Raw genomic sequence first — 24,169 nt, forward strand, 5'->3', positions numbered from 1 at the left:
TCATAGAATGGTAGAGGGCACCACCTGGTAAGGGAATGCAGGAGTATGCAAATTCAGATTTCTTTTTCTCTTCTTATAAGGCAGTTAATGTCATGGGGGCTGCACCCTTATGAGCTCATTTAATTCTGGTTACTTTCCTAAGACTCACCTTCAAATACCACCTACATATCAATTTAGAGATTAAGTTTCCAACATATGCTTTTGAAGTACAAATTCAGATATCACAGTATTTTCTCCCTTTTCCATGGATTTTCAGTTTATTAATTTGTTTAGAACATAGGTACTTTCTGTATGCCAGAAGAGATTATTTTGAGTTTGCATTTAAACAACCATATTGGTTTTCCTAGTGTTTATATTTTTGTCTAGTGCTATAAATAATTTTCAGAACATAGGCCAGTAATATTCAGAAGCTGAGGATGGGCTGGGGATTTAGCTCAGTGGTTCTGCTGCCTGCATTACAAGTGCAAGGTTTCAAGTTCGATCCCTGATACCAAAAAAAAAAAAAAAAAAAAAAAAAAAAAAAAAATGAGGAAGGGCATTTGGTTGTCATTTTATGATTATAAAAATAAGATAGATTAAAAAACAAGTGAAATAAAGATGTCTTTGTTTTATTTCAGGATGGAATTGTGGACCCTGTCGACAGTACTTTAAGAGATTTTTGTGGTCAGTGTATTCGAGAATTCCTTAAATGGTCCATTAAGCAAACAACACCACAACAGCAGGAAAAGAGTCCAGTAAACACCAAATCTCTTTTCAAGCGACTGTACAGCTTTGCACTTCACCCCAATGCTTTCAAGAGACTAGGAGCCTCACTTGCTTTTAATAACATCTACAGAGAATTCAGGTGTGTAAGTGACAGGCAAGAATGTGAAAGATGCTCTTGAAACTTTCAGTGGTGATTTTAAAACTCACTTAGTATTTAACTTTATTCATGTATTTCTATATCAAGCATTTAGTAATTACACATTGGAGTCTGTGCATAGGATTAAAAATGAATTAAAATCGAATTTGCCTCCAAAAAGCTTAAAAATACTGAGTGTGGAGGAAAGGGAAGAGAGGAAGGAAAAAATATGAGAAAAGAAGGAAAAAACAGAATGAAAGTTTTTGTAAATAGGGAGGTGTGGAGGGGTGGAAAGGAAGGAAGGGGAATGGGGAAAAAAAAAAGAACCAAGATACATCATGTATAGGTGCCCATTCCCAGTGATGAATGTGATCATAATGTGTACCTAAAATGTACCAATAAACTTAATGGAAAAAAAAAATCACTGAAGACACAGAAACATAACATTCTAGGTTTTTTGTAAATGTAACAAAAGACACACGTTAGGGGTATTTTTGGAGCACAAAGGAAGAGTATTTAGTCTGGTCTGAAGATTAGATAAGGCCTCTGAAACAAAGGACATGAATGAGTAGGAATCAGCCAATGCATTTCAGATCAAAGGAGTACAGAGTAGAAATAAAAAAGTAGGATGGCATCTGAGGTGAAAAAGACATCTGATATTCCCGGCCTGTAGTGTCTCAGGTTTGGGAGGAAGTACAGTGCAACTGATGATCAGGGCTTTGGGTGCTGTGGCCAAGTCAGAGTCACCTCTAGTATCAGTGATATCGTGGAGTCCTTTGTACTTGGAGAACCACAGTTAGATTTCTTCCTAAAATTGCCTGCTGATAGCTACATGGAGAATGGATCTGAGTGGGACAGGATGGAAAGGTGAGAGACACCAGTGAAGAGGCTGTCTCAGAAGTCCAAACAAAGACAGACAGTGAGCCAGGATGGCGGTGGTGTTCATTTGTCCATTCCTTCATTTACTTAGCTTCCCTTGTTAAGAATATTAAACGACAGTCCTTGTGCCAGATGCTGAAGATGTAAAGATCTAGCCCTTCAGGACAGTTACATTTCAGATAGGTGGATTATGATTAATAATGCAAATAAATGTAAAATTTATGAATGAAATTAGTGGTGTTAAATAGTGATACATAATTACTAAGTGATCTGATGAGAATCTGACTCTGTTTGTGATACTGAGCATTGAACTCAGGACCTTGTGCTCGCAAGGCAGACAGTGGAACCACTGAGCCAAATCCCCAACCCTGACTTTGTTTAAAGAAGAAGCAATCAGTATTAGAAATAAGATAGGCAGCTGGGGGTATTGCTCAGGGATAGAGCATGTGTGTGGCATGCATAAGGCTCTAGGTTTGATTCCTGATACCAAAAAAAAAAAAAAAATGGATGTGAATCTCCATGTGTGTGTGCATGCTGACCAGAGTTTGAAGCCATATTTTTTTATCGTTTTAAATTGTGAAACTTATAAGAGCATGTAAACGTGTAAAGTTTATAGAAATGTAACAGGTTTTTGCTTATTTGTTTTGTTTTTTGGTACTAGGGATTGAACTCAGGCCCTTATGCTTGCGAGGCAGGTGGCAGAACAACTGAGCCAAATCCCCATCACCTAACAGGTTTTTGCATGCCTATCCCTAGGTTGAAAAATAGGATCTTACCAATAGTCTAGAAACTTTCCTTCCTCTTCCCAGAGGTAGTCATTCTTCTTTCATGTCACTTCCATCTTTTCTTAAATCTTTATTTATGCATATATCTCTAAACAATATATTTTGTCATTTTGGAAAGCAGATGGTAAGTGTAAGCTTGCCTCACGTGGGGCAGGGACAGTCTTTTCACTGTTAGGGGAAAGCCCCTGGAAGTCTAAGCTCAATGAAAACTGTCTTCAACCTCCCAGATAAATCACAAGGACCTTTTGAGGAGGGTGGTTCTGTAGGGTCTGTTCCTAGCAGGCTGCACCCCCCAAAGAGTAACCCAGTACCTGATGTCCAGAAAATATCATTATTTTTTCTTGTGGTACTGGGGATCAAAGTCAGAACCTTGTGCCTGCAAGTCAGGCATGCTGCCCCTGAGCTAAATCCCCAGCCCCAAGAAAATACGTTCTAACAGTGTGTTTACCCTTTAGTTTCTGTCTTTCAGCTTATAGTGCCCATCCTTTCTGTTAGAATAGGTGAAAACAATATGCTCTTGTGAGTAAATGAGCACTATTGGCTGATCTGAGCAGAACATAGATAGAGTAGAAACCTCAGTCACATGGTCATGGTAAACCAAGCTCTGAGAATTTGGGCCTGGATCACCAGAACTATGTCCAGGTTGAAGAAACCATGCATTTATGTGTAATGGTTGAGAGCTGCCCACATTCCTCTTCCATAGTCCGTCCCCATCTATCTCCGTGTCTTTGCCCGTACTGGTTTTGCTTACTGGCAGCTTTGTTTGTAGGGTAGAAGATACTCGAGTATGCATGAGGCTTGTGGAACTCTGAAAGACCTTGCCCTTTCTGAGATTCAAGTTTTTTAAAAGTGATGATACTCCTGCCAGTGCAAATACCAGTTTCCAGTTCTCATAATTCCTCCCTAACCTCCATCCCTTGTTCTGCTGCTTTTGTTCCATCACGTGTCCTTCCTAGTGGACGATGCAGCTTCCATGTGTTCATTGCTGCGGGAAGGATCTGAAGACTCTACTAGAACATTCAATTCTTGGTTTTCTGTGAACGCCTGTGAGAGTTAGTACCTATACCCATGGTTTTGTATTTAATCATTTGCTGTCCTGTGCCATTAAGGAACACATTTCCTAGAGAGAGATCTAGCCTCTGCCCCCACCCCTGAGCTTTCTCTATAGTCACATGTCACCTAAGGACAAGGATACATTGTGAGAAATGTACCTTTAGGTGATTTTGTCATTTTGTGAACCTCATAGAGTGTACTTAAACAAACCGAGACAGTTATAAGATGACATGAGAGGATTTAAGATGACGGGACCTCTGTTGTATAGGCATGTGTTCTGTCATTGACTGAAATGTTATTACATGTGACTGTGTAAGTAGATGGTCTACAGACTGAATAAATTACTTAAGTGTACCAGATAAAAGGCTTAAGGGGTGGGTGTACTGTTGATGTTGACTTATTTTATGTAGGCTGAAAACTTTTAAATTTCCTGTATTTTCAAAGAATATGGGTATGGTATAAGACCTCTTTCCTACCCTGAATTTTAATGAAATGGTCAGAACAGTGGTCCCCAGGCTATCTGCTGGGGACAGTCCCACAGATGGAAGAGGAAGTAAGGTGAGGGGCAGAAGGAGGAAAGTCAGTGCTGCCTTGTGGTGTATACTACATGAGGCTTTAATCTGCTCTTGAAAACAGTTTTCTTTGAGAAGTATTTTAGGTTTTATGTTTAAAACTTTTGAGCCTTAAAAAAATGTATTTAGCTGGGAATTTAGGTCAGTGGTTCCGCCACCTGCTTTGCAAGCACAAGGACCAGTACCAAAAGAAAAAAAAAAAGTATTTAAAGGTTGCATTCTTTAATACTATTTCTTCTTTCCTTTATCCTTTCTGCCTTAAAATATTTTCTTAGGTGATACTTAATATTCTTTATTTTGCAGGGAGGAAGAATCCCTGGTAGAACAGTTTGTGTTTGAAGCTTTGGTGATATATATGGAAAGTCTGGCCTTGGCACACACAGATGAGAAATCCTTAGGTATGTGTCTGTTCCTCTTTTTGCGTGTTGATTCTTTTTGCGAGTTCTTCCACTCAGGAGTTAAACCTCAGGTGATTCTCTCATGTTTTCTTCTTTCCACATTTCCCATAAGAAAGTCTCTCTTCCAGTGCCCAGGTCCCATTTATAAAAGGTTTTTCATGCTCTGGTTCTCTAAGACTTTCCATATTCCCCTAGTGGCTACAGATTTTGGCTGCTGTACATGAGGGATCTGCCCAGGGCAGGTGGCCAGGGCAGCTAGTCAGTGGCTGTGGTGACACAAACAAAAATGTACAGATTCACAGGGCTGGAGAGATCTGGGCACAGCAACCATGGAAATGTGGGCAGTGTCTCTGAGGTTATGATAATTTAGGAAATAGAAAATAGGTTTTACTGTAAGATTGTGATAAAGCTATTTTAGTCATAATTAAGGTATATTAAAAAGACATTAAGTCAGAAATGTGCTAAAGTAGCTAAGAGAGTAAAAATAATAATCTTTATAATTAAATTCTGTCCAGAAGCTGGTAGGAACTTTATAGAATTTTTGAGCTAGACTTCTCAAAAATCTTTGTTGGTTCCAGTACTTGCTGTAGTCAGGACATAGACCCAGAGTGTCAGTGAGGGACTAGGTCACATTGTTATGATGGCAGGATTTTTCTTTCACTCACTTAGACCTTACTTTTCTGTTTCTTTCTTAAAAAGACAGACTGAGCTCTAGTATCCTTTATGCTAATAGTCCTCCATGGGAAAAATTGCCTAGATTTTTATTCTGACTTAGCATAAATTTATTTTTGTAATTTTTGTTAAGTACAATACCATGGTATAGTAAAATTTTGATTTTTGTTATCTTAGTTTCCCATATAGATAAATTTTCTAAATAAGGAAAACTTTACTCTTTTCAAAATCATTGCCATATTCCAGTTCCTAGATTCAATCCTCAGCACCATTAAAAACAAAAACTGTTTTCTTGGTACATAGGTCACCACACATACTTTTTCCTTCTCTAAATAATTCTAGACCTCTATGGGTAGTTTACCATCTTAGTTTAGTTTTCCTTCTATAGTGGCTATAGTCTAAAACTTTAATATAGTTTGTCCTACATTAGGAAAAGGGAAGGTCAAGAAACCTGTACCCCTTTAAAAGTAGCCTTAAATTGAAGTGCACAGGCTCTGGGTTTTGTATTGCAAAGTCTCTCCTGCAATCTGGGCGGTGAGACTGTGTTTTGTCCCCAAACAGTAATGGTCGTGCAGGTTCTAGTGCACTCATAGCATTGCTCTGTGTATATACATGTGAACAGGCATGTGCCATTCTGTCCTGCAGTCTTAAGTCTGGATTTTGCTTTTGTTTTTGGACATGTAATGTATTTTTATATTCTAAGGGATGAGATAATATTAAAGCTAAGTAAAATTATATTTTTAAGTAGAAAATTTGGCCAACAAAATTATGATACTACCTCATTAGTGATAATCAACTATATATTTTATTTGACATCTAATTGGTCCTGAAAAACAGGTACAGTTCAACAGTGCTGTGATGTTATTGATCACCTAAGACGCATCATTGAAAAGAAGCATGCTTCTTTAAACAAAGCAAAAAAACGACGTTTACCACGGTAGGTGATACTATTTCCCTTTACATTTTTTTTCCCCTCAATATAAAACAAATTCTTAGCTGATAGAGGACAATTGTGATGGATATGTAGAAATATAAAGAACTCATTTCTGAAGAAAAAATGTGTGGAAGTATGAAAAGTTACTTTTCCAGAGGAGATAAAAAGCTTTATGTTTGAAAATGCTTTGCTTAAGGTACAAATTATTTGCTCTTGGTTGGGATAATAGATATAAATTGAAAATTAGTTTTGAAATGGAGATATTTTATTTTACCTATACTAATTTCTATTCTAGTTTATGTATCTAGTAAAAACATGTCCTTCTGTTTGGCTACAGCCTCAGGATTCCCGTGTCAAGTCTGAGGAAAGGCCAGAGAACTTGCTTTTGTAACTAGTATGCAGATGATGCTGGTATATGGTCCAGGGCCTACACCTTGAGAAGCGCTGCTTTACACTCTTAAGCTCTCATTTGTTCTGAGGGACATTGAAAAGAAAACATGAAAATAGTTGGTGCTAGTCTGTAAAGAAACATTTTAAAATTTTTTCTCAGATAAAAAGTAAAATGAAGCTTATCACTTTTTTTAAGGCGCATTTAACCTATGATGTTTTTATTTCATTCTAATGATAAGACTTTAAAGTGAGTTTTAATGAGGTTGGTGTATGTATCAGCATGACAAAGTTGAGTTTGTGACTTCTGTACTCTTGCATAGCTAAATGTTGAATATTGGAGAGTGTATAAATGACACTGTATTTTTTCTGTGCAGAGGATTCCCACCTTCCACGTCATTGTGTTTATTGGATTTGGTCAGGTGGCTTTTAGCTCACTGTGGAAGGCCCCAAACAGAATGTCGACACAAGTCCATAGAACTTTTTTATAAGTTTGTTCCTTTACTACCAGGTATGTTGTTTTATACACCCTAAGAAACAATGAGTTAATGTAGAAATGCAAACTTACTAAAAACATGATCTTTTTAACTTTAAAGGCTGTTTTGAAGCTGTTTATCAGTAGAAAAGTATTTATGGATTAAGCTTTTGAGATAAGACCAAAAGAACAAACATCTGACATCTTTCTATTATTCTTTGCAGTAAGTAAGCTGTGTCCCAGTACAGAACCAGGCCCTTCCCCCCTACCCTGCCCCCATACAGTAGGCACCAATCCACAGCCTGGACAGGTAGTTGTGGCACGTCCCTCTGATCAGGAAAGGTGCTAAGTGCTTGGCAAAATAATGTGAGGTGGAGTTAGGATTACTAAGAAAGATTCCAAAGTTTGTTATACTATGGATAAGTTCTGAAGTTTATACTATATATTTCTTGCACTACACTTTATGTGCTATTTGCTGATAATATGCATAAATATATTTATGTTCATACAATACATGCTGTGCATGTAATTACATAGTACACATTCATCTACTATAACTATATAAATGAAATGTATATGTATAATTTAGAGAATTGCTAAAAAATGTTATCCATATTTTAAATTTGCTTACTACTTTTAGTTTACAGTGGTTTTTAAATTTAAGTCATTCTGGCAACTCTGTAAAGTCAGTCAGTGAAGACTGAACCAGCAGAGGGCACCAGTGTCACTGGCCTTAGATGCTTCTGTTGCTCCTCAGTTGCCTACAGTAGGAATCTTGTTTTGTTTTTAATGCTTGGGAGCCACTCTATATGTTTTACTTTTAGTTTATTATTACAGTGTAGTGTGTAGTACATAATGGTTACATTCCTTGTGGGAAGTTGGTATGTGTACGTAACACATCTTAATTCTCTTTTCATCCCTTTCCTTCTCCTCTGCCCATTTCCTGATTGCCTTTTTTTGGTACTGGATATTGAACTCAGGACCTTGCACTTGCAAGGCAAGTGGTAGAAGTACGGAGCTGAATACCTGGCCCTGCAGTACATAATATTTACAGTCCTTTCTCTCATCCTGTCTCTACCCTCCTTCGCCTTTCCATCTCTGATGCCCTTCTCCTTTAAGAATGATCTATCTCCCTACTTCCTGTTATCTTTTATAGAGAAAACAATGTAATATTTAAGCTTGTATATCTGATTTATTTCACTTAACATTATGATCTCAAGATGTGTCTTTTTTCCTACATATGACTCAAGTTTATCCTTCTTTCTGGCAGGGAAGTACTCCATTGTGTGTAAATATCACGTTTGTTTTTGGTACCAGGGATTGAACTTAGGACCTTGAATTTGAGAGGCAGGCACAGTGCCACTGAGCTAAATCCCCAGCCTATATCACATTTTCTTCATTTATCTATTGATCGACATATGGGCTGCTTCCAAGATCTAGTTATTATTAATTGTGCTACTTTGAACATAGATACGCATGTATTATTGTAACACGATGTCTTTAACTCTTTCGAAAGGATACCAAGAAGAATAGCTGAGTCAAATGGAATTTCTAGTTTCAGTGTTTTGCAGATTCTCCATACTAACTTCCATCGTGGTTGTACTAGATTGCATATTCCCACCATCAGTGTAGAAAGGTTCTTCCCCACCTACAGCTAGCCTCTCCAACATTTGTTGCTCTGATTTCTTTTCTTTTTTTTTTGGTACCCGGGATAGAACTCTGGTCCTTGAGTTTGTGAGGCAGGTGGCCAAACCACAAGCTAAATCCCCTTACCCCTGTTTTTTTTTTTTTTTTTTTTTTTTTTTTGGTACCAGGGATTGAACTTGGGTCCTTGCATTTGTGAGGCAGGCACCAGAACCACTGAGCTAAATCCCCATCCCTTCTTGTGATTTATTGATGATGGCCATTCTTTCAGAGGAAAGATGGAATCTCAGTGTTTTTATTTTTTTGTTTGATTGTTTGTTTGTTTTTGGTACCAGGGATCAAACTCAGGACCCTGCACTTGCGAGGAAGGCAGTGGCCCCACTGCGCTAAATCCCCAGCCCTGTGTTATTTTAATTTGCATTTCCTAATAGTTAGTGGTATTGAGCATTTCTTCATGTATTCATTGACCATTTGTACTTCCTCTGTGAAGTGTCTGTTCATTTCACTTGCCCATTTTTGTTGGATCTTTTATTATGGAGGGGTCTAATTTATTTTGAGTTCTTTACATATTCAAGATATGAGTCCTCTGTCTGAACTATTGCTGGCAAAAATTTTTCCTGTTCTGCAATTGTCTTTTCATCCCATTTGATTATTTTTTGCTTTGAAGAAGCTAGCTAGCTAGCTAGCTATTTATTTATTTATTTATTTATTTATTTATTTATTTATTTATTTGGTACTAGGATTAAACTCTGGACCTTGCACTTGCGAGGCAGGCAGCAGAACCACTGAGCTAAATCCCTGGCTCTGAAGAAGCTTTTTAATTTGCTATGACCTCATATGCAACTAGGGTTCTGTTTAGAAAGTTCTTGCCTATGCTGATAATTTCAAGAGCTTTACCTATTTGTTTTCCAGCAGGCCAAGTGTTTCTGGTCTAACATTTAGTTCTTTGATCCATTTTGATTTTAGTTTAGTACATGGTGAAAGAAGGACCTTGTATGTTTTGAGCTAAATAAATAGGGTGCTATCCCTTTAGAATTGTTTTTGTTAAAGCAAAATGCCAAGTAGTAGATGAGCTATGGCTTCTGCCAACATATACTTCATATAAAATTAATGAGCTTTCCTTTGTATATGTCTTCTGTGGCATTCCAAGATATACCTGCTCTTCTCCTTCTTTGCTGTCTTTTTCTCAACTAGCTTGTAAGGTCCTATGTTAGCTATCTCTTTAGGTCTTTGTGTAGTGGGGCTTTTGTGCACATGAACATCTGAATTGGTAAGGTGTTGTCCCTATCTGTGCCAGGCTCTCGGGGAGGCATGGCTTCCTGGTGCTTACTAAATGCTGAGACCCAAAGTGACTATGAATGTCCTGTACAGAAACAGATGATAGTGTGGGAGGAGGCTGAGGGGAGAGCTGGAGTGTGGTTTCCTGTAACTTGCACCTGTTCTCTTCTTGCTCAGGTTCCCTTATTCTGCTGTCTTTATCTACCTGTCTCCTTTCTTCTGATGCTTTCTCTTTCACTATTTCTAGCACTTAACTGTTTTCCACTCAATGTTTTCTTTAGCTTTTCTTAGTGAAAGTAATGGAATGTATCCTATTCTTAAAATTTTTTTTTCTTTTTTGTGGTGCTGGAAATTGAACCCAGGGTCTATGGCATGTAAGGCAAGTGCTCTACCACTGAGTTATTCCCAGTCCTGTTTTCTCCTCTTAATACTGAAAATATCTTTTTCTTTATACATCTTTGTTTATTGTTTCGGATTCTTCTCTAACTTTGCTAAGAGTCAGAATGATTTAAGCTTTCAGAGCTAGATTTTAGAGCAATACAAACTATATATTTTTAATTTTTATTTTAAAATTTTATTTTATTAATTTTATTTAATATCTGAAAGAAAATATCTTTCAAAAGCTGTTTCATGTCTTTTCCATCTACTTTTATAATGTTTAAAGAAATTGAAGAGCCGGACCTGGTGGTGCATGCCTATAATCCCAGTACTCAGAAGGCGGAAACAGGGAGATTGCCATGAGTTTGAGACCATCTGGGCTTCTTAGTTGAGTTCAAGGCCAGCCCAAACAAGATAGTGAGGTCCTAGCTCTACAGAGAAATCAGGGGTGGTTTCTTTTTTCTTTCTTTTTTCTTTTTTCATTTTTGATACAGGGTCTTACTATGTAGACCTTGAACTGGCCTTGAACTCACTGTGTAGTCCAGATTGGCCTCATTCTCATGGCAATGAGGAGAGTGGTTTTGGTAGGATTACTGTCTTAGTGGTAACTACTGTGAAACAAGTTATGAGTACTATAGTAAAGATTATCCCACACTATTTTGAACTTTTAATTAGGTACAATTGAATCAAAGAAAATTAATTATGTGGACGTTATTTATAATATGTATTTATACATATTATACGTATGTATATGTATGTATTTATAATATGTATGTTTTACTTTTGTTTCTTTTTAAGGCAACAAATCCCCTTCTTTATGGTTGAAAGATGTCATTAAGAAAGAAGATATTTCTTTTCTCATAAACACATTTGAAGGGGGAGGCAGCAGCTGTAATCGGCTTTCAGGGATTCTTGCTCAGCCAACCCTCTTCCACTTGGAAGGGCCTTTCAGCCTTCGAGCAGCCTTGCAGTGGCTGGACCTGCTGCTGGCAGCACTAGAGTGCTACAACACGTTCATTGAGGAGAAGACTGTGGAAGCACATGAGGTCCTGGGTAGGTAAAATTCACCCTTAAAAACCATTCCCTCTTCCATTAAGAGTGGTCCTGGGTAGAGAGTACACAGTATGTCAAAATAACAGTAACAACATTAGTTACAGACACTGGTTACTCAGTGTTGCAGAAAGAGCTTACTGGCATTCTTTTCTGTTACTGTGACAAAATACCTGAGGTAATCAACATAAAACTATAAAAGGTTTATTTTGGGTTACAGTTTTGGTAGTTTCAGCCTGTGGTTGGTTGGCTTTCTTTGCTCTTGGTTGCCTGGCAAGGCCACACATCATAGTGAAAGCACATAACAGAACATGCTGTGCACCTCATGGCATCCAGGGATTAAACAGAATGAGAGGAAGGAGCTGGGGTCACAGTATCTCCTTCAAGGTCATACGTCTGATAACCTAACTTTCTCCCATTGGCATACACTATCGAAAGGTTCCACTACTACCTGGTAGTACTAAAGATTGGTGACTAAGACTTTTACACATGGGCCCTTGGGGGACACTTACCCAAATAAGAGTTATTTAATGTCACAGTGGCTATTGTAACGTGGATGACAAAATGGAGTGTATACAAACCTGTGTAAAGCCTCCACTTCCTTTTCAAAAAAAATGTTTATATTTTGTGGTACTAGAAATGAAACTCAGGGACTCATGCATGCTAAACAAGCATTCTACCACTGAGCTATACCCGCAGCACTTTTCCTACTATTTTAGTTTTTTATTTGTTTGGATTTATTTTGGTTGTGCTTGATCTAAAATGACCATATATCACTAAATTATATGAATATACTGTAGTCTTTAAACTGTTTTATTATTTATCCCATTGGAGAAAGAAAACATTAAAAACCTTTCATTCTAAAACTGACAACAGAAAACTTTCCCATAACTTTAAATAATTGAAAAAGTTATAATTTCTCATGTGTTGTTGACATTTTAAAGTAAAAATAATTATAAAAATAATAGTTTTAAAATAAAATTGTTAACATTACATGAAAAGAATGAATTCAGTACCCTTCAGTATTATAATAGTTTTATATTCAATACCACCAGCTTTAAAATGCAGTTTCTTTATTGGAAACTTTACAGTTCCTGAGTTAATATTCTCATGCCATACCTCTCACACTATTTTATCCTAAAGTGTTATGTTTTTATGCTTCATATTTTACTTTAACCCTACCTAGACCTTTGCAAAAAAGGATCTGCATGTTTAAAGATTTCTTGTTTTATATATTTTTTACAACTAAAACAACATTAATGTAATAATAATTGTGATAAGTTATTTTTACAAAACAAAAAGTACAATTAGAGAGCTGGAAGATGGTGGACTAGAAGCAGGCAGCACCCACAAGCTGCTCTGGGAATCTCATCCAAACCATCAGGTGTGTGCCTCTGTGAGGAAATAGGGCAATGATAGGGAAGCAGTTTGAGCTTGCAAGCAACCAGGCAAACCCAAAAATTCTGATATTTAGAAAGATAAGTAACTAAAACTACACGCCTGGCACTGAACAAAACACTGCCCAGTGGGGAAGGGAAACTTCCCCTTCCACAGGGTGGTAAGAGAAAAACTATAGCACATTCCTGTGAGTGTAGACTGTGTCATTGGACAGAGATGATACACCCTAAGTAGAAAGAACTGAGTTCACCCATGTGAACAGGAATAGGAATACTAATTCCTAGCATTATCATCCAGATTTAGACAGTGTCAGGTCCACAAGCCATATGATAAGCCATCCCTCCCTCTGTTTCAGAATAATCAGAAGATGGACGTAAACAGAACAGGGTGAGATACCATCCTAAGAAACCCCTCTTCCTCTGTAAGTGGCACAGGAGAGTAGAAAACTCTAATTATTACAACTGGATTTTAAAATACAACAACTGGATTTTAAAATATCTCCAGTTACAACTACTCCTCCTTTTGAGGGGTGCAGTGGCACCCACCTTAATAGTTAGCTTGGACCTAGGAGAATTCTATGACATAGAAAAGTTCGAGTTATGACACTGGGGAAGCACCCTATTGCCTGATTTGTTGGAGACTGAATTCCAGACTATGAAAGTCTTAGTGGGACAGCCAGATGGTGCGAAACCTGACAGATGGTGGGTACATTCGACCAGAGGGAGGGAAACACCCAAAATGAGGAATCAGGAAGTAGAAAACAGTGGTGATTTGAACTTTGAGACAACATGAGGTTCAGCTTTTTGCGGAGGGATGGAGTCTGATTCTGAGAGTGGTACCATAGAACCCAGCAGAAAGCTGGGCGCTCATGGCTTCCCTCTCAAGCATACACCCTACACCCTGTCTCTCAGGCCCTTGTGCTTGCGAGGCAGGCGGCAGAACCACTGAGCTAAATTCCTGGCCCATCTCCTTTTCAAAGTGAACCCAACCATGTGCAGGCACTGTCTGACCAGTCCTCTAAGAGCAGGATCTCATGAATAACATAGGGTTGACAAGCCCAACCTGAACTTCCCAAGGACTGTACCTATGAGAGATTTGGTGAGTCATCCAGTGTTTCTGGCATCCTCAATCCCAGGTACCAAGGAGATTGAGTCAGTGAGTGGGGGCCAATCCCACCACTGCCTGACCAGCCAGGATACTACTCATCAGTAATCACTGAGAGGCAGAGCTTACCCTCCAACCAGCTCCAAGCAGCTTTTCCTACTGGGACATAAGCAGATAAAAAGAACTCTGAACTTTAAAAAAAAAAATCACATTTATCCTTTTAACCAGTGGCATCCATTAATAGAAATTTTGGGGTATTAAATGTCTCCAGTATGAATAGCCCCATAAAGAGGAATATCAGAACTGTTTTTCCTGTTTTAAGTTTTTGTATGTGTTCAAATATGTATGACTGTTAATTATGGAATTATGGCTTTTCCTTCAGTAGTATCTTACCTTATTTTGTTAGATTTTCCCATATCAAGTGTTTCTCATAGTATTTTTCATAGGAGTTTAAAATTTTTTACCTTTACTATTTAATTGGACTCAATCTACCTATATCTTCTCTCGCTTTCCAGTTGTTTCCTTATTCCCATCTCTTCCATCTTTCCCTCTCCTGTACTTTTATATAAATACTATTATTAAAACCTTTTTTTCTCCCCTTACCCTGTTCTGCATTGTTACTTTCCCTTTCTTTTCCTGGGTTAGTTGAAATAGTTGAGAACTTTTTGGACAAGATTTAAGTTACATGTTGATATGTGGTTTATTTGTTTATTTATGGTGGTACCGGGGATTAAATCCAAGGTTTATTGCACAAAGCTATATCCCCAGCCCCTCTTTCTTCAAAATTTGAGATTTGATCTCTCAAGTTACCCATGCTGGGCTGAAACTTGTGATCCTCCTATCCGCCTCTCAGGGTGCTGGGATTACAGACATATATCATCATGCCTGGCTAATTGGTTATTTAAATGTTGACATTACTAGACGGTCATGATGGCGCATTCGTGTAATCCCAGCACTTGGGAGACTGAGGCAGGAAGATCGCCGTGAGTTTGAGACCAGCCTGGGCTACTAGTGAGCTCCAGATCAATCTCAATTGTATAGTGAGACCCTGTCTCAAAAAAACTTACATACATACATAAATAAATAAATAAAATGTTGAGATTACTGGTAGTTTTTTCTTTCTTTGCAAAGCAATTATAGGGTTGGGGATTTAGCTCAGTGGTTCTGCCACCTGCCTCAAAAGTACAAGGACCTGAGTTTGATCCCTGGTACCAAAAACGAACAAACAAACAAAAAACCTGCAAAGCAATTATAGAGATTAACTTTAATATTTTATGTAGATTGAGTGTTCAGTGAGATAAAAGAAGATACAAATAAATAGCTGAATGAATTAGTAAAATGATCAGTGAGCTAAAAGAAGATATAAATACAAATAAAACCTCAGTTCATGAATGCTTCTCTTCACACAGTTTGGTTCTCAGAACAGAAGTGTTTGACAGAATTTTGTTCCTGTTCATGAATTCCTCATCGGGTGACCATATTTTGTGCATGAACACCAACACAGTTATGTTCTCCACTCTAACACATGGTTGTGGCTTCGTGTAGATGAGAGTATGGTTGTAGACAGACCTATGCACACTTGCTGTAAAGCTTTTTTGTGTACTTTTTAGCACATACAGGGGTATGGCAGAAGACAGAGATTATGGCACAGAGAGAGATGGAGCTGTCTAGGGAGGTGGGAGGGAGACAGACCCTTCCAGTCTAATCCCATTGACCCACTTCCTCCAACCAGGTTTCACCTTCCAAATCTAATTTAGCTTTAAACTCTAAACCATCAGTTGTGTAATCCACAGATGAGTGTCACACTCATTACCTGTTTGCCTCCCAAAAGCCCCACCTATAAGCACATGAGGCTTTGGGGGGGACATCTAGTTATAAACCATAAGAAGAAGTGACATATAAGTTGTTTGGAGTTTTTTGTTATTAAAAATGATGATAAAATGAAAATCTTACAAACATTTTTGCAACCTTGCCATTACTTTATTAGATTAAAATTTCAGTGGATCAAAGCATAGTTATGTAAAAATATTTGATAGATTGACATGCATATTTTTTAAAGATTTTTATATGAATTGACAATTTGCCCTTTTAAATAGTTATATTAATAGTTATATTAATTTATATTGTTATATTAATTTACATTCTTACAATTGGCATATGAGTATCAAGTCCTAACCTTGTTTAGATGTATTGTTATAGTACCTTAAAGTTGGATTGTATTTTGGGATTGTGATTTTCAAAATTGAAATGAGCGGGGTGTAGTGACATATGCCTGTAATCTCAGCACTGGAAGGCTGAGGCAGGAGGATCACAGCAAGTTTGACACCAGCCTGGAACATTACCAAGATGCTGCCTCAAAAAATGAAAGGAGGACTGGGGATTTAGCTAAGCAGTACAGTGCCTGCCTGGCAAGTGTGAAGTTCTGAGTTCAATCTTCAGGACGAAAAAAAAAAAAAGAAAGAAAGGAAGGCTGGGGATTTAGGTCAGTGGTGCTGCACCTGCCTCACAAACACAAGGTCCTGAGTTCGATCTCCATTACCAAAAAAAAGGAAAGAAAGAAAGAGAGAAAGGGGAGGGTGTATTAAGCAAAAATACAATATTTTTCTGGTGGTATTTTCACTATAAATAACTTCACATGAAGTAGTACAAACACATCAGTGTATCATTACTTCATTTTATCAGCAAGACCCTGTCTCAGGAAAAAAAAAAAACTGAAATGAGAATTAGGTGTTATTTTAAAGATTTTTGTATTAGTATATGTTTGCAATACATTTTGATTACATTCATTGTGGGGGAGTTGGTACATGTATATAACACATCTCAATTCTTTTTACTTCCCTTTCCTCTTTCCTTCATCTCCAGATCTTCTGTCATAAAAAAGGATAAATTTGAGGCACTCATAGGAAAATGGATACACCTTGAGACCATAATGTTAAGTGAAATAAATCAGACATACAAATGTAAATATAACACGGTTTCTTTTATATGGGAAACCCAAAGTAGAAATAGCTGCTATTTTATTCAGCTTTTATTTAAATTATATTTTCTTTTGAAAAACTTTGAGTTTTGATTGAAAATATATCCATACCTAAATTTAAAGAAGGAATCTTAATGTTAGTTTTAGTGGTGTTAGAAAGAAGATGTATTAATATTTCAGTGTAATTATTTCTAGGTACCAAAGCATATTCTTCACTTTGGAAATCAGTGGCCTTCTTTTTAGAAAGCATTGCTATGAATGATATTACAGCGGCAGAAAAGTGCTTTGGCACTGGGGCAGCAGGTAGCCAACCCAGCCCACACGAGGAGGAAAGGTATAACTATAGTAAATGCACAGTTGTGGTCCGGATTATGGAATTTACTGCAACTGTGCTCAACACCTCCCCAGAAGGATGGAAGGTAAGGTCCCTTGCTGCTCTGTTAATTTAGGTCAGTATTGCATACTAGAAAAATGCTTTGAAAAGTTCTTTTGGAAGTGGCGTTGTTTTATTTGTTGTTATTGTTGTTTTGTTGGTACTGCGGATTGAACTCAGGACCTTGTACTTAAAAGGCAGGCAGCGGAACCACTGACCTAAATCCCCAGCCCAGAAGTGGCTTTGGCTCATTGGAAGTTTCCATGGCCAGAAGTGTCATCTATTCTTATTTCAACTGAAAAATTAAAATTATATATATTTATAGTGTACAACATAATTTGATATATGAATACATAGTAAAATGGCGGCCCAGTAAATAAATGTAACTATTACCTCATACATGTACCATTTTGTAGTAAGAGAGTTTAAAATCTACTCTCATAGCAATTTTCAAGCATAGAGTACATTGTTATTAACTGTTCTTATACAACTTGTTCTTGAAAATGCATGTTAAGCATCCCTTGTCTGAAAACCCAGAAGGCTCACAGCTCTGAAACTGTTAGAGTGTAATGTTATACTCAAAATGTTTCAGATTTAGAACATTTTGGATTTCAGATATTCAGATTAGGGATGCTTAATTGGCAGTCGATGAGAACTGAAATACTTCTAGTCTCAAATATTTCAGATAAAAGATACTCAACTTATAACAAAATAAAGCTACATGCCCTTCAGATTCTTATTTTGTAAATAAAATATAGTCTTTCTCAATATTTTATTGAATGCTGTTTTATATCATGGTCTGCTTTAGGAAGCAAATATTTGTAAATGTATCTGTGAGGTTTACTGTGTAAATAAGCTCGAGTCAATCCATCCAGGGAATATACTAAGGATCTGCTGGATGCCAGGTTATGCGCTAGGCTCTTGGGATACAGCAATGCCTTAATATAGGGTCTGAAAAACTATGGTTTGTAGACAAAACCCCACTTGCTCCCTGCTCTCATAAAGTTTCGCCAGAACATGACTGTGCCGGTGTATCCTCCTGTCTGTACTGCTTTCACCTTAGGATGGGGTAAGGAGTTGCAGCTGAGGCTGTATGGCCCACAAAGCCAAAGGTTTTTATTGTCCAGTCCCTTACAGAGAAAGTTTGTTAATCCTATCCCTAGTCATATAAAGATTCCCAACCTCAGAGACCTCACACCATAATGAACATATAAGCTGCTGGCTGACAGATATTTTTATTCAAACCATCTTTCACAGCTCCTGGAGAAGGATTTGTGTAACACAAACCTTATGAAAATCGTGGTGAGAACCGTGTGTGAGCCTGTAAACATAGGTTTCAATATCAGTGATGTCCAGGTTATGGACCACCTTCCCAGTGTTTGTGTGAATCTAATGAAAGCACTAAAGAAGTCCCCATACAAGGACATCCTGGAAACTCACCTGAGAGAAAATATAACAGCACAGAGGTGGGCACTCAAGTTACGCTTGGTGTTGTGAAATTTTGGGTCCCTGCATATTACAGTGCTCCTGCCAGCCACATGCATGGCTGCTATAGTTCCCACTCCCTCACTGAAGGGTCACGCCAGTGGGTAGTGTGGGGCAAATGACACCATCCCTTGTAAATTGTGTATTTAGAAAATGCCTTCCCTGCAGCTAAAGTGATCAGCACATGTGGTTAGCACTGTGTTTGGTTTCCCTAGCTAGGCTGGTGCAGGTAAGCCTTGCCTGATATTGCTTGCTTTCCAGGATGGTGTTAATAATAAATTTGAGTGCCATATAGTCGGTGAATTTGTAAGAATGCATTCAGTGTATCCTAATAACAAGATTAGAACTCACTTGGTTTTCCTTCTGTCTTTCATACATGGCCAGTGTTGAGGAGCTCTGTGCTGTTGACTTGTATGGCCCTGATGCCCACCTGGAGAGGACCAAGCTGGCGTCTGTTGTATCAGCCTGTAAACAGCTTCACAGAGCTGGCTTCTTACATGTTGTATCATTGTCTCAGGTAACCATAACCACCAATTAGTTTACATTTCTGTTAGTTAGCTTTAGTATTCTAATGGTCTATATGTTTACATTCTTTAAATATCTTTTATATACAGAGCATGTTGAAATAGGAGTTACTGAAGTATTTGTGCTACATGTTGGTATTATGTGGAATATAAATTTGAAAGTAAATATAATAAAAGTGAAATAAAAGACAATTGAAAATTTCTAGAACAGCCTTATGAAAAATTTCAGGAACCAATTGTGCCTGTATGGTGAACTGTGTAAATGAAAAATGTAGCATAGAAAGCAAATTGAATTAAAATTGTTTTAAAAGTTGGAATGCAATTGTTTGACTTAGCTAAATGGATTTTTTTAAATTTATGAGAGATACAAAATTGCTTTAGTTAAATATCTTTTCTCAGTAGCATTTCATGGTGATTTTGTTTTAGTCTCCAGCACTGCATCACTCTATCGGCATGAGACTCCTCTCCCTGGTTTATGAAGGCATTGCACCAGGAGAGGAAAGACAGTGTCTGCTGTCATTGGACCCCAGCTGTAAGCGTCTGGCCAATGGACTTCTAGAGCTGGCCTTTGCTTTTGGAGGACTGGTAGGAAAAACAGGTGTATGCTGTGCTATCTTAAGGGTTGACTCAGTTGTAATATGTGTCTAGAAACAAACTTTAGTTAGGTAAGGTCTTAGTGGACGTGAATTATAATTGATTTACATGAGCTGACTTTCTTTCTAAAAGACTATTTTCTCTTGCTTGCTTGCTTGTTTGTTTGCTTTTAGTCCTGGGGATAAAATCCAGGGCCTTCACACAAAGCTACATCCCTACCCCTTTTCTGTTTAATGTTGACACAGGGTTTCACCAAATCACTAAGTTGCTCAGTCTAGACTCAGACTTGTTATCAGCTCTTCAATGTATCACTGTACGCCATGTCTGGCAAGACTATTTTTTTAACTCCCCCCCTTTTTTTGGTACTGGGGATGGAATTTGGGTCCTTGTGCTTGCAAGGCAGGTGGCAGAACCACTGAGCTACATCCCCAGCCCCTAGCCCCCCTTTTTTAAATAAAAGAAATTTTAAAAATTCTTAAGTTGAAGTTTTGTGTTTTCCACTTTATTTCCAAAAGATCATTAAGGAGAGAACATTTTATGACTTTAGAGCTGATTGTGTTGAAATATGGCCTCTTCCTAGGCTGTCCTTGATGGTTCCTGGGATGGATGGCTTAGGATGACCATGGAGGATAATCCCAGAAGTACCTGAGGAACCACAAAAAACGTCTTTAGTGTCTTTGAACTGGGTAGTCTGCTGTAGCTAAGATGTCCAGCCACCCATATGTTGCTCCATTCTATCTTCCCTTGTCCTTTTTCTCTCTCTAGGAAGCTCTTCTTTCTCCCTTTTTCTACTTGATGTAGGCAATTATGTTTAAATTGTCTGAATATACTTGTGCTTACTAGTACCTTCAAAACAACAGCAGGATTTGCTCAAAATTGGGAAGCAACATCATTCAAGGAAGATTTCTGTCCCTAAAATGAAACCTAGAAAATGAAAGCTAGTTGAAGTATATAAGTAAGCACAATTTAAACTTGAATCCAGTCTTTAGTATCAGGCTCCCTTTAGACTTTACTGTGTCATTTTCAGCTACCCCAGGGTCTTTCTGTAACATATAAAGACAGGCTCCTCCCATGGTTTTCTGCGCTCTTCCTTACAGTGTGAGCACTTAGTGAGTCTTCTCCTGAATGCAACACTGCTGTCCACACCGTCTTCGCATAGCTCACAGAGAAGCATCATCAGCTTCTCCCATGGAGAGTATTTCTATAGCTTGTTCTCAGAAACAATCAACGCTGAGCTGTTGAAAAATCTAGATCTTGTTGTATCAGAGCTCATGAAATCATCGATGGATAATCCCAAAATGGTAACGAAATCTTTCTGTAGTCAGATATTTTCATAAGTAATGCTTATAAAAGAATTGCCATATTGCTGAAATATTTCCTGAAAACAAAACAAGATTTCTTCCTACAAGGTTAATTCTTGAAAACAAAATCTACTAAAACAAAACAGCCTTTCACACTAGTTAATGAATGTTAAGGACATTGAAACATTGGTTATTTTTTCCATTCCCTTATGCTCTCAAAATCTCAAGGCCTAATTTTAAAACGAACAATCTCATAGGTTGATTTTTGCTAAGAAATCATACAATTTTTACTAAGTTGAGCTTTTATTCCAAATAGTACTTATTTTTTGTTGGTGAGTATTTTGTGATAGATTATACCAGAAATTTTTGTGTTTTTTAAGTTAGAAAAAGGATTGTACTAGACACACACATTCAGAATGTTTAACATTTTGAGCTTTTAAATTGTTCAGCTGTGAAAATGATAGGCAAAGCATTCATTAAAGCTGTACTCTCAGGGATTATTTCTATAGTTGATCCTTTGCTTGTGGGCAGGAAGAACCAACATAGTAAAAGTGGCTATTCTCCCAAAACTGTTAAACAGATATAATGCAATCCTAATAAAAACACCATTAGCATACCTCACAGAACTAGAAAAATCATTCCTAAAATTCATTTGGAATCAAAAGAGACCTAGAATAGCAAAAACAGTTCTGGGCAACAAAGGCAAGCTAGAGGGTGCATCACAATCCCTGACTTGAAATTATACTACAGAGCTACATTGTTAAAAACAGCATGGTACTGGCAAAAGAACAGACATGAGGATCCTTGGAATAAATTAGAAGATGCAGAAACAACACCAAACAAAAGTGCCAAATACCTTCACTGGAAGAAATAAAGCCTCTTTAATAAATGGTACTGGAAATTGAACTCAAGATAAAATGTATTTTTTAAGATTATGATAACACAGTATATTTACCATTGCTATTCTCTAATTATTTTTGTTATGAAAAATTATTTTTCCATAGAAATGTTTTATTAATATCTACTTGTATTGCATTAAAATTTTTAAATATGAATTTACCTCTGCTCCTTCTCCCACATCCCTATAATATGAAAGGATGGGTTTAAAAATAACAATGACAACAGCAAAGTCTTAAAGGATACAGAGGAAAGACTTCCAGAATGACAAAGCTGTAAAGCCGGACAAGAGTGGCAGGCTTCATGTCCTGGAGCCTCACTGTGACAGGAACAGGACAAGGAGGTGGCCATTGTGCCAAACAGAGAGTGGAAGAGAGAAATAGGAAGGAGGCCTGATGCAAAATTAGCCTTCTAGTTGTAGTCTGATCCTCCTCACCTCAGGAAACTGAAGATGATGATTTTCTTGGTTGGGTGGGGGTATCTCTGGACCAGTGACTCTCGGCTTAGTTGAGTGTAAGGATCATGAAAACAAAGAAATTAGATGAACGTCTACCTAAATTCTGGCCCTTGTCTCCAGTTTGCTTCAGGAATTCTGTCAACTAGGTATTTATCCCTTGCAGGATATCAAACTATTTCAACAGGCCTAAGCGAAAGTAAAGATGAGCCAAGAAATAGGAAGGTGTTTAGTGCAGGAAGAAGGGGGCAGGATATCAAGACCTAGCATTGGTCTTGAGGGAGGTATGGAGCAAATTGACTTATTGATGGCCTAACAGCATGCAAAAGTTTAATTTGAGAGCTTTTGATGATTAATTAAGGAAAGGCTCTTTGAAAAGAGCAAAAACGCCAACAAGGATTTACTTTTGGGAGACAAGAAAGGAAAAATATTGGTAGTATACTATGGAGCACCTATAAAAAATGACAGGATTAGTGTTAAAATTAAAGATCTAACCAAAATTTGGATGTCACTGTTGGAAGGGGAGAAGTGGGATAAGAAACTGTGGGGTGGGGTACATGGTGGTGAGGACAAAAGAAGGTTCATTCATCTTTTGAATGGAGTTACATCAAGAAATGAGACAGCCCCTAAGGCCGTTGTCTGCTTTCTGTAGGCAAATTTATGCAGTATTGTGCTATTTTCACATTAGAAGAGTTTTGAAGTAGATGAGCATCTATTGTACAAATAGCTCTTTATCTTCCAAGAATAACTTTGAAGTGAATTTTATTTTTTTCTGTCATTTTCAATATTGAGTATTTTTACTCAGTTACTGCAAAATTATTTTAGGTGAGTACCATTTTGAATGGTATGTTAGATCAGAGCTTCAGGGATCGAACCACTCAGAAACATCGAGGACTAAAGCTTGTGACTATAATTCTGCAAAACTGGAGGAAGTGTGATTCATGGTGGTCCAAGGATTCTACTTCTGAAAATAAAATGGCAGTACTGGCCTTACTGGCAAAAATTTTACAGGTACTTCAAAAAATTAAAAAAAAAAAATGTAGCATTCTCATTCCTTGTTTTGAACACCATATTTTGCAACTAAAAATTTGATGGGAGTTATTTTCAAAAGCTCTTTGGTGATAAATAAAAAATATTTTGGAGGACAATTGTTGATTAACATTTCTTTTATTTCGTTATTCACATTATTTATAAATATGTAATTATAAAATAATATAATTATAATATAGTATAATATATAATATATAATTATAAAATAATTTCACATTATTTTATATCATTTTTATGCTTATTGTTTCTTGTACCTTGTCTTTTTATTGTGTCTTTACGTGCTTTGTTTTAGTAGATAGTTAAAAAATTTCAGGGCAAAATTGTTGAAATATTATTGAAGCAAGCCCAAGAACATAATTAGTTTATTTCTGAAACTTAGATATTTAGCAAATGTTTTAAAGAAAATAGAAGCATAATATAGCAATGTGTTGTGTTTTTATTTACCTTCTTTTAGATTGATTCTTCTGTGTCTTTGAATATAAATCATAGCTCCTTCCCAGAAGTCTTTGCAACATATGCTAGTCTACTTGCTGATTCAAAGCTGGGTCTACACTTAAAGGTAAATTATTTTAAAATACATTTTCTAGATTACATTCTTTTTTATTTTCCTATCTTTATATTTTGTCATTTTTTTAATGGAAAGTTTCAAACACATGCAAGGATAGA

At 37.2% G+C, this 24,169-nt stretch overlaps 1 protein-coding gene across 1 annotated transcript in view; it reads left to right on the plus strand.

Moving 5' to 3' along the window:
- Prkdc (protein kinase, DNA-activated, catalytic subunit) overlaps nt 1–24,169 on the plus strand; it is a 147,917-nt gene that overhangs the window by 40,751 nt on the left and 82,997 nt on the right. The window contains exons 27-38 of the mRNA XM_010630323.2: nt 618–844; nt 4,434–4,528; nt 6,038–6,137; nt 6,899–7,032; nt 11,095–11,349; nt 17,021–17,244; nt 18,456–18,664; nt 19,068–19,200; nt 19,634–19,792; nt 20,899–21,102; nt 23,279–23,464; nt 23,958–24,062. Coding sequence (XP_010628625.1) covers nt 618–844; nt 4,434–4,528; nt 6,038–6,137; nt 6,899–7,032; nt 11,095–11,349; nt 17,021–17,244; nt 18,456–18,664; nt 19,068–19,200; nt 19,634–19,792; nt 20,899–21,102; nt 23,279–23,464; nt 23,958–24,062 — 2,031 coding nt within the window. The remainder of the gene's footprint in view (nt 1–617; nt 845–4,433; nt 4,529–6,037; nt 6,138–6,898; nt 7,033–11,094; nt 11,350–17,020; nt 17,245–18,455; nt 18,665–19,067; nt 19,201–19,633; nt 19,793–20,898; nt 21,103–23,278; nt 23,465–23,957; nt 24,063–24,169) is intronic.

This window comes from Fukomys damarensis, unplaced genomic scaffold (genome assembly GCF_012274545.1).
Source record: "Fukomys damarensis isolate Sample0158 unplaced genomic scaffold, DMR_v1.0_HiC HiC_scaffold_5, whole genome shotgun sequence".
NCBI lineage: Eukaryota > Metazoa > Chordata > Mammalia > Rodentia > Bathyergidae > Fukomys > Fukomys damarensis.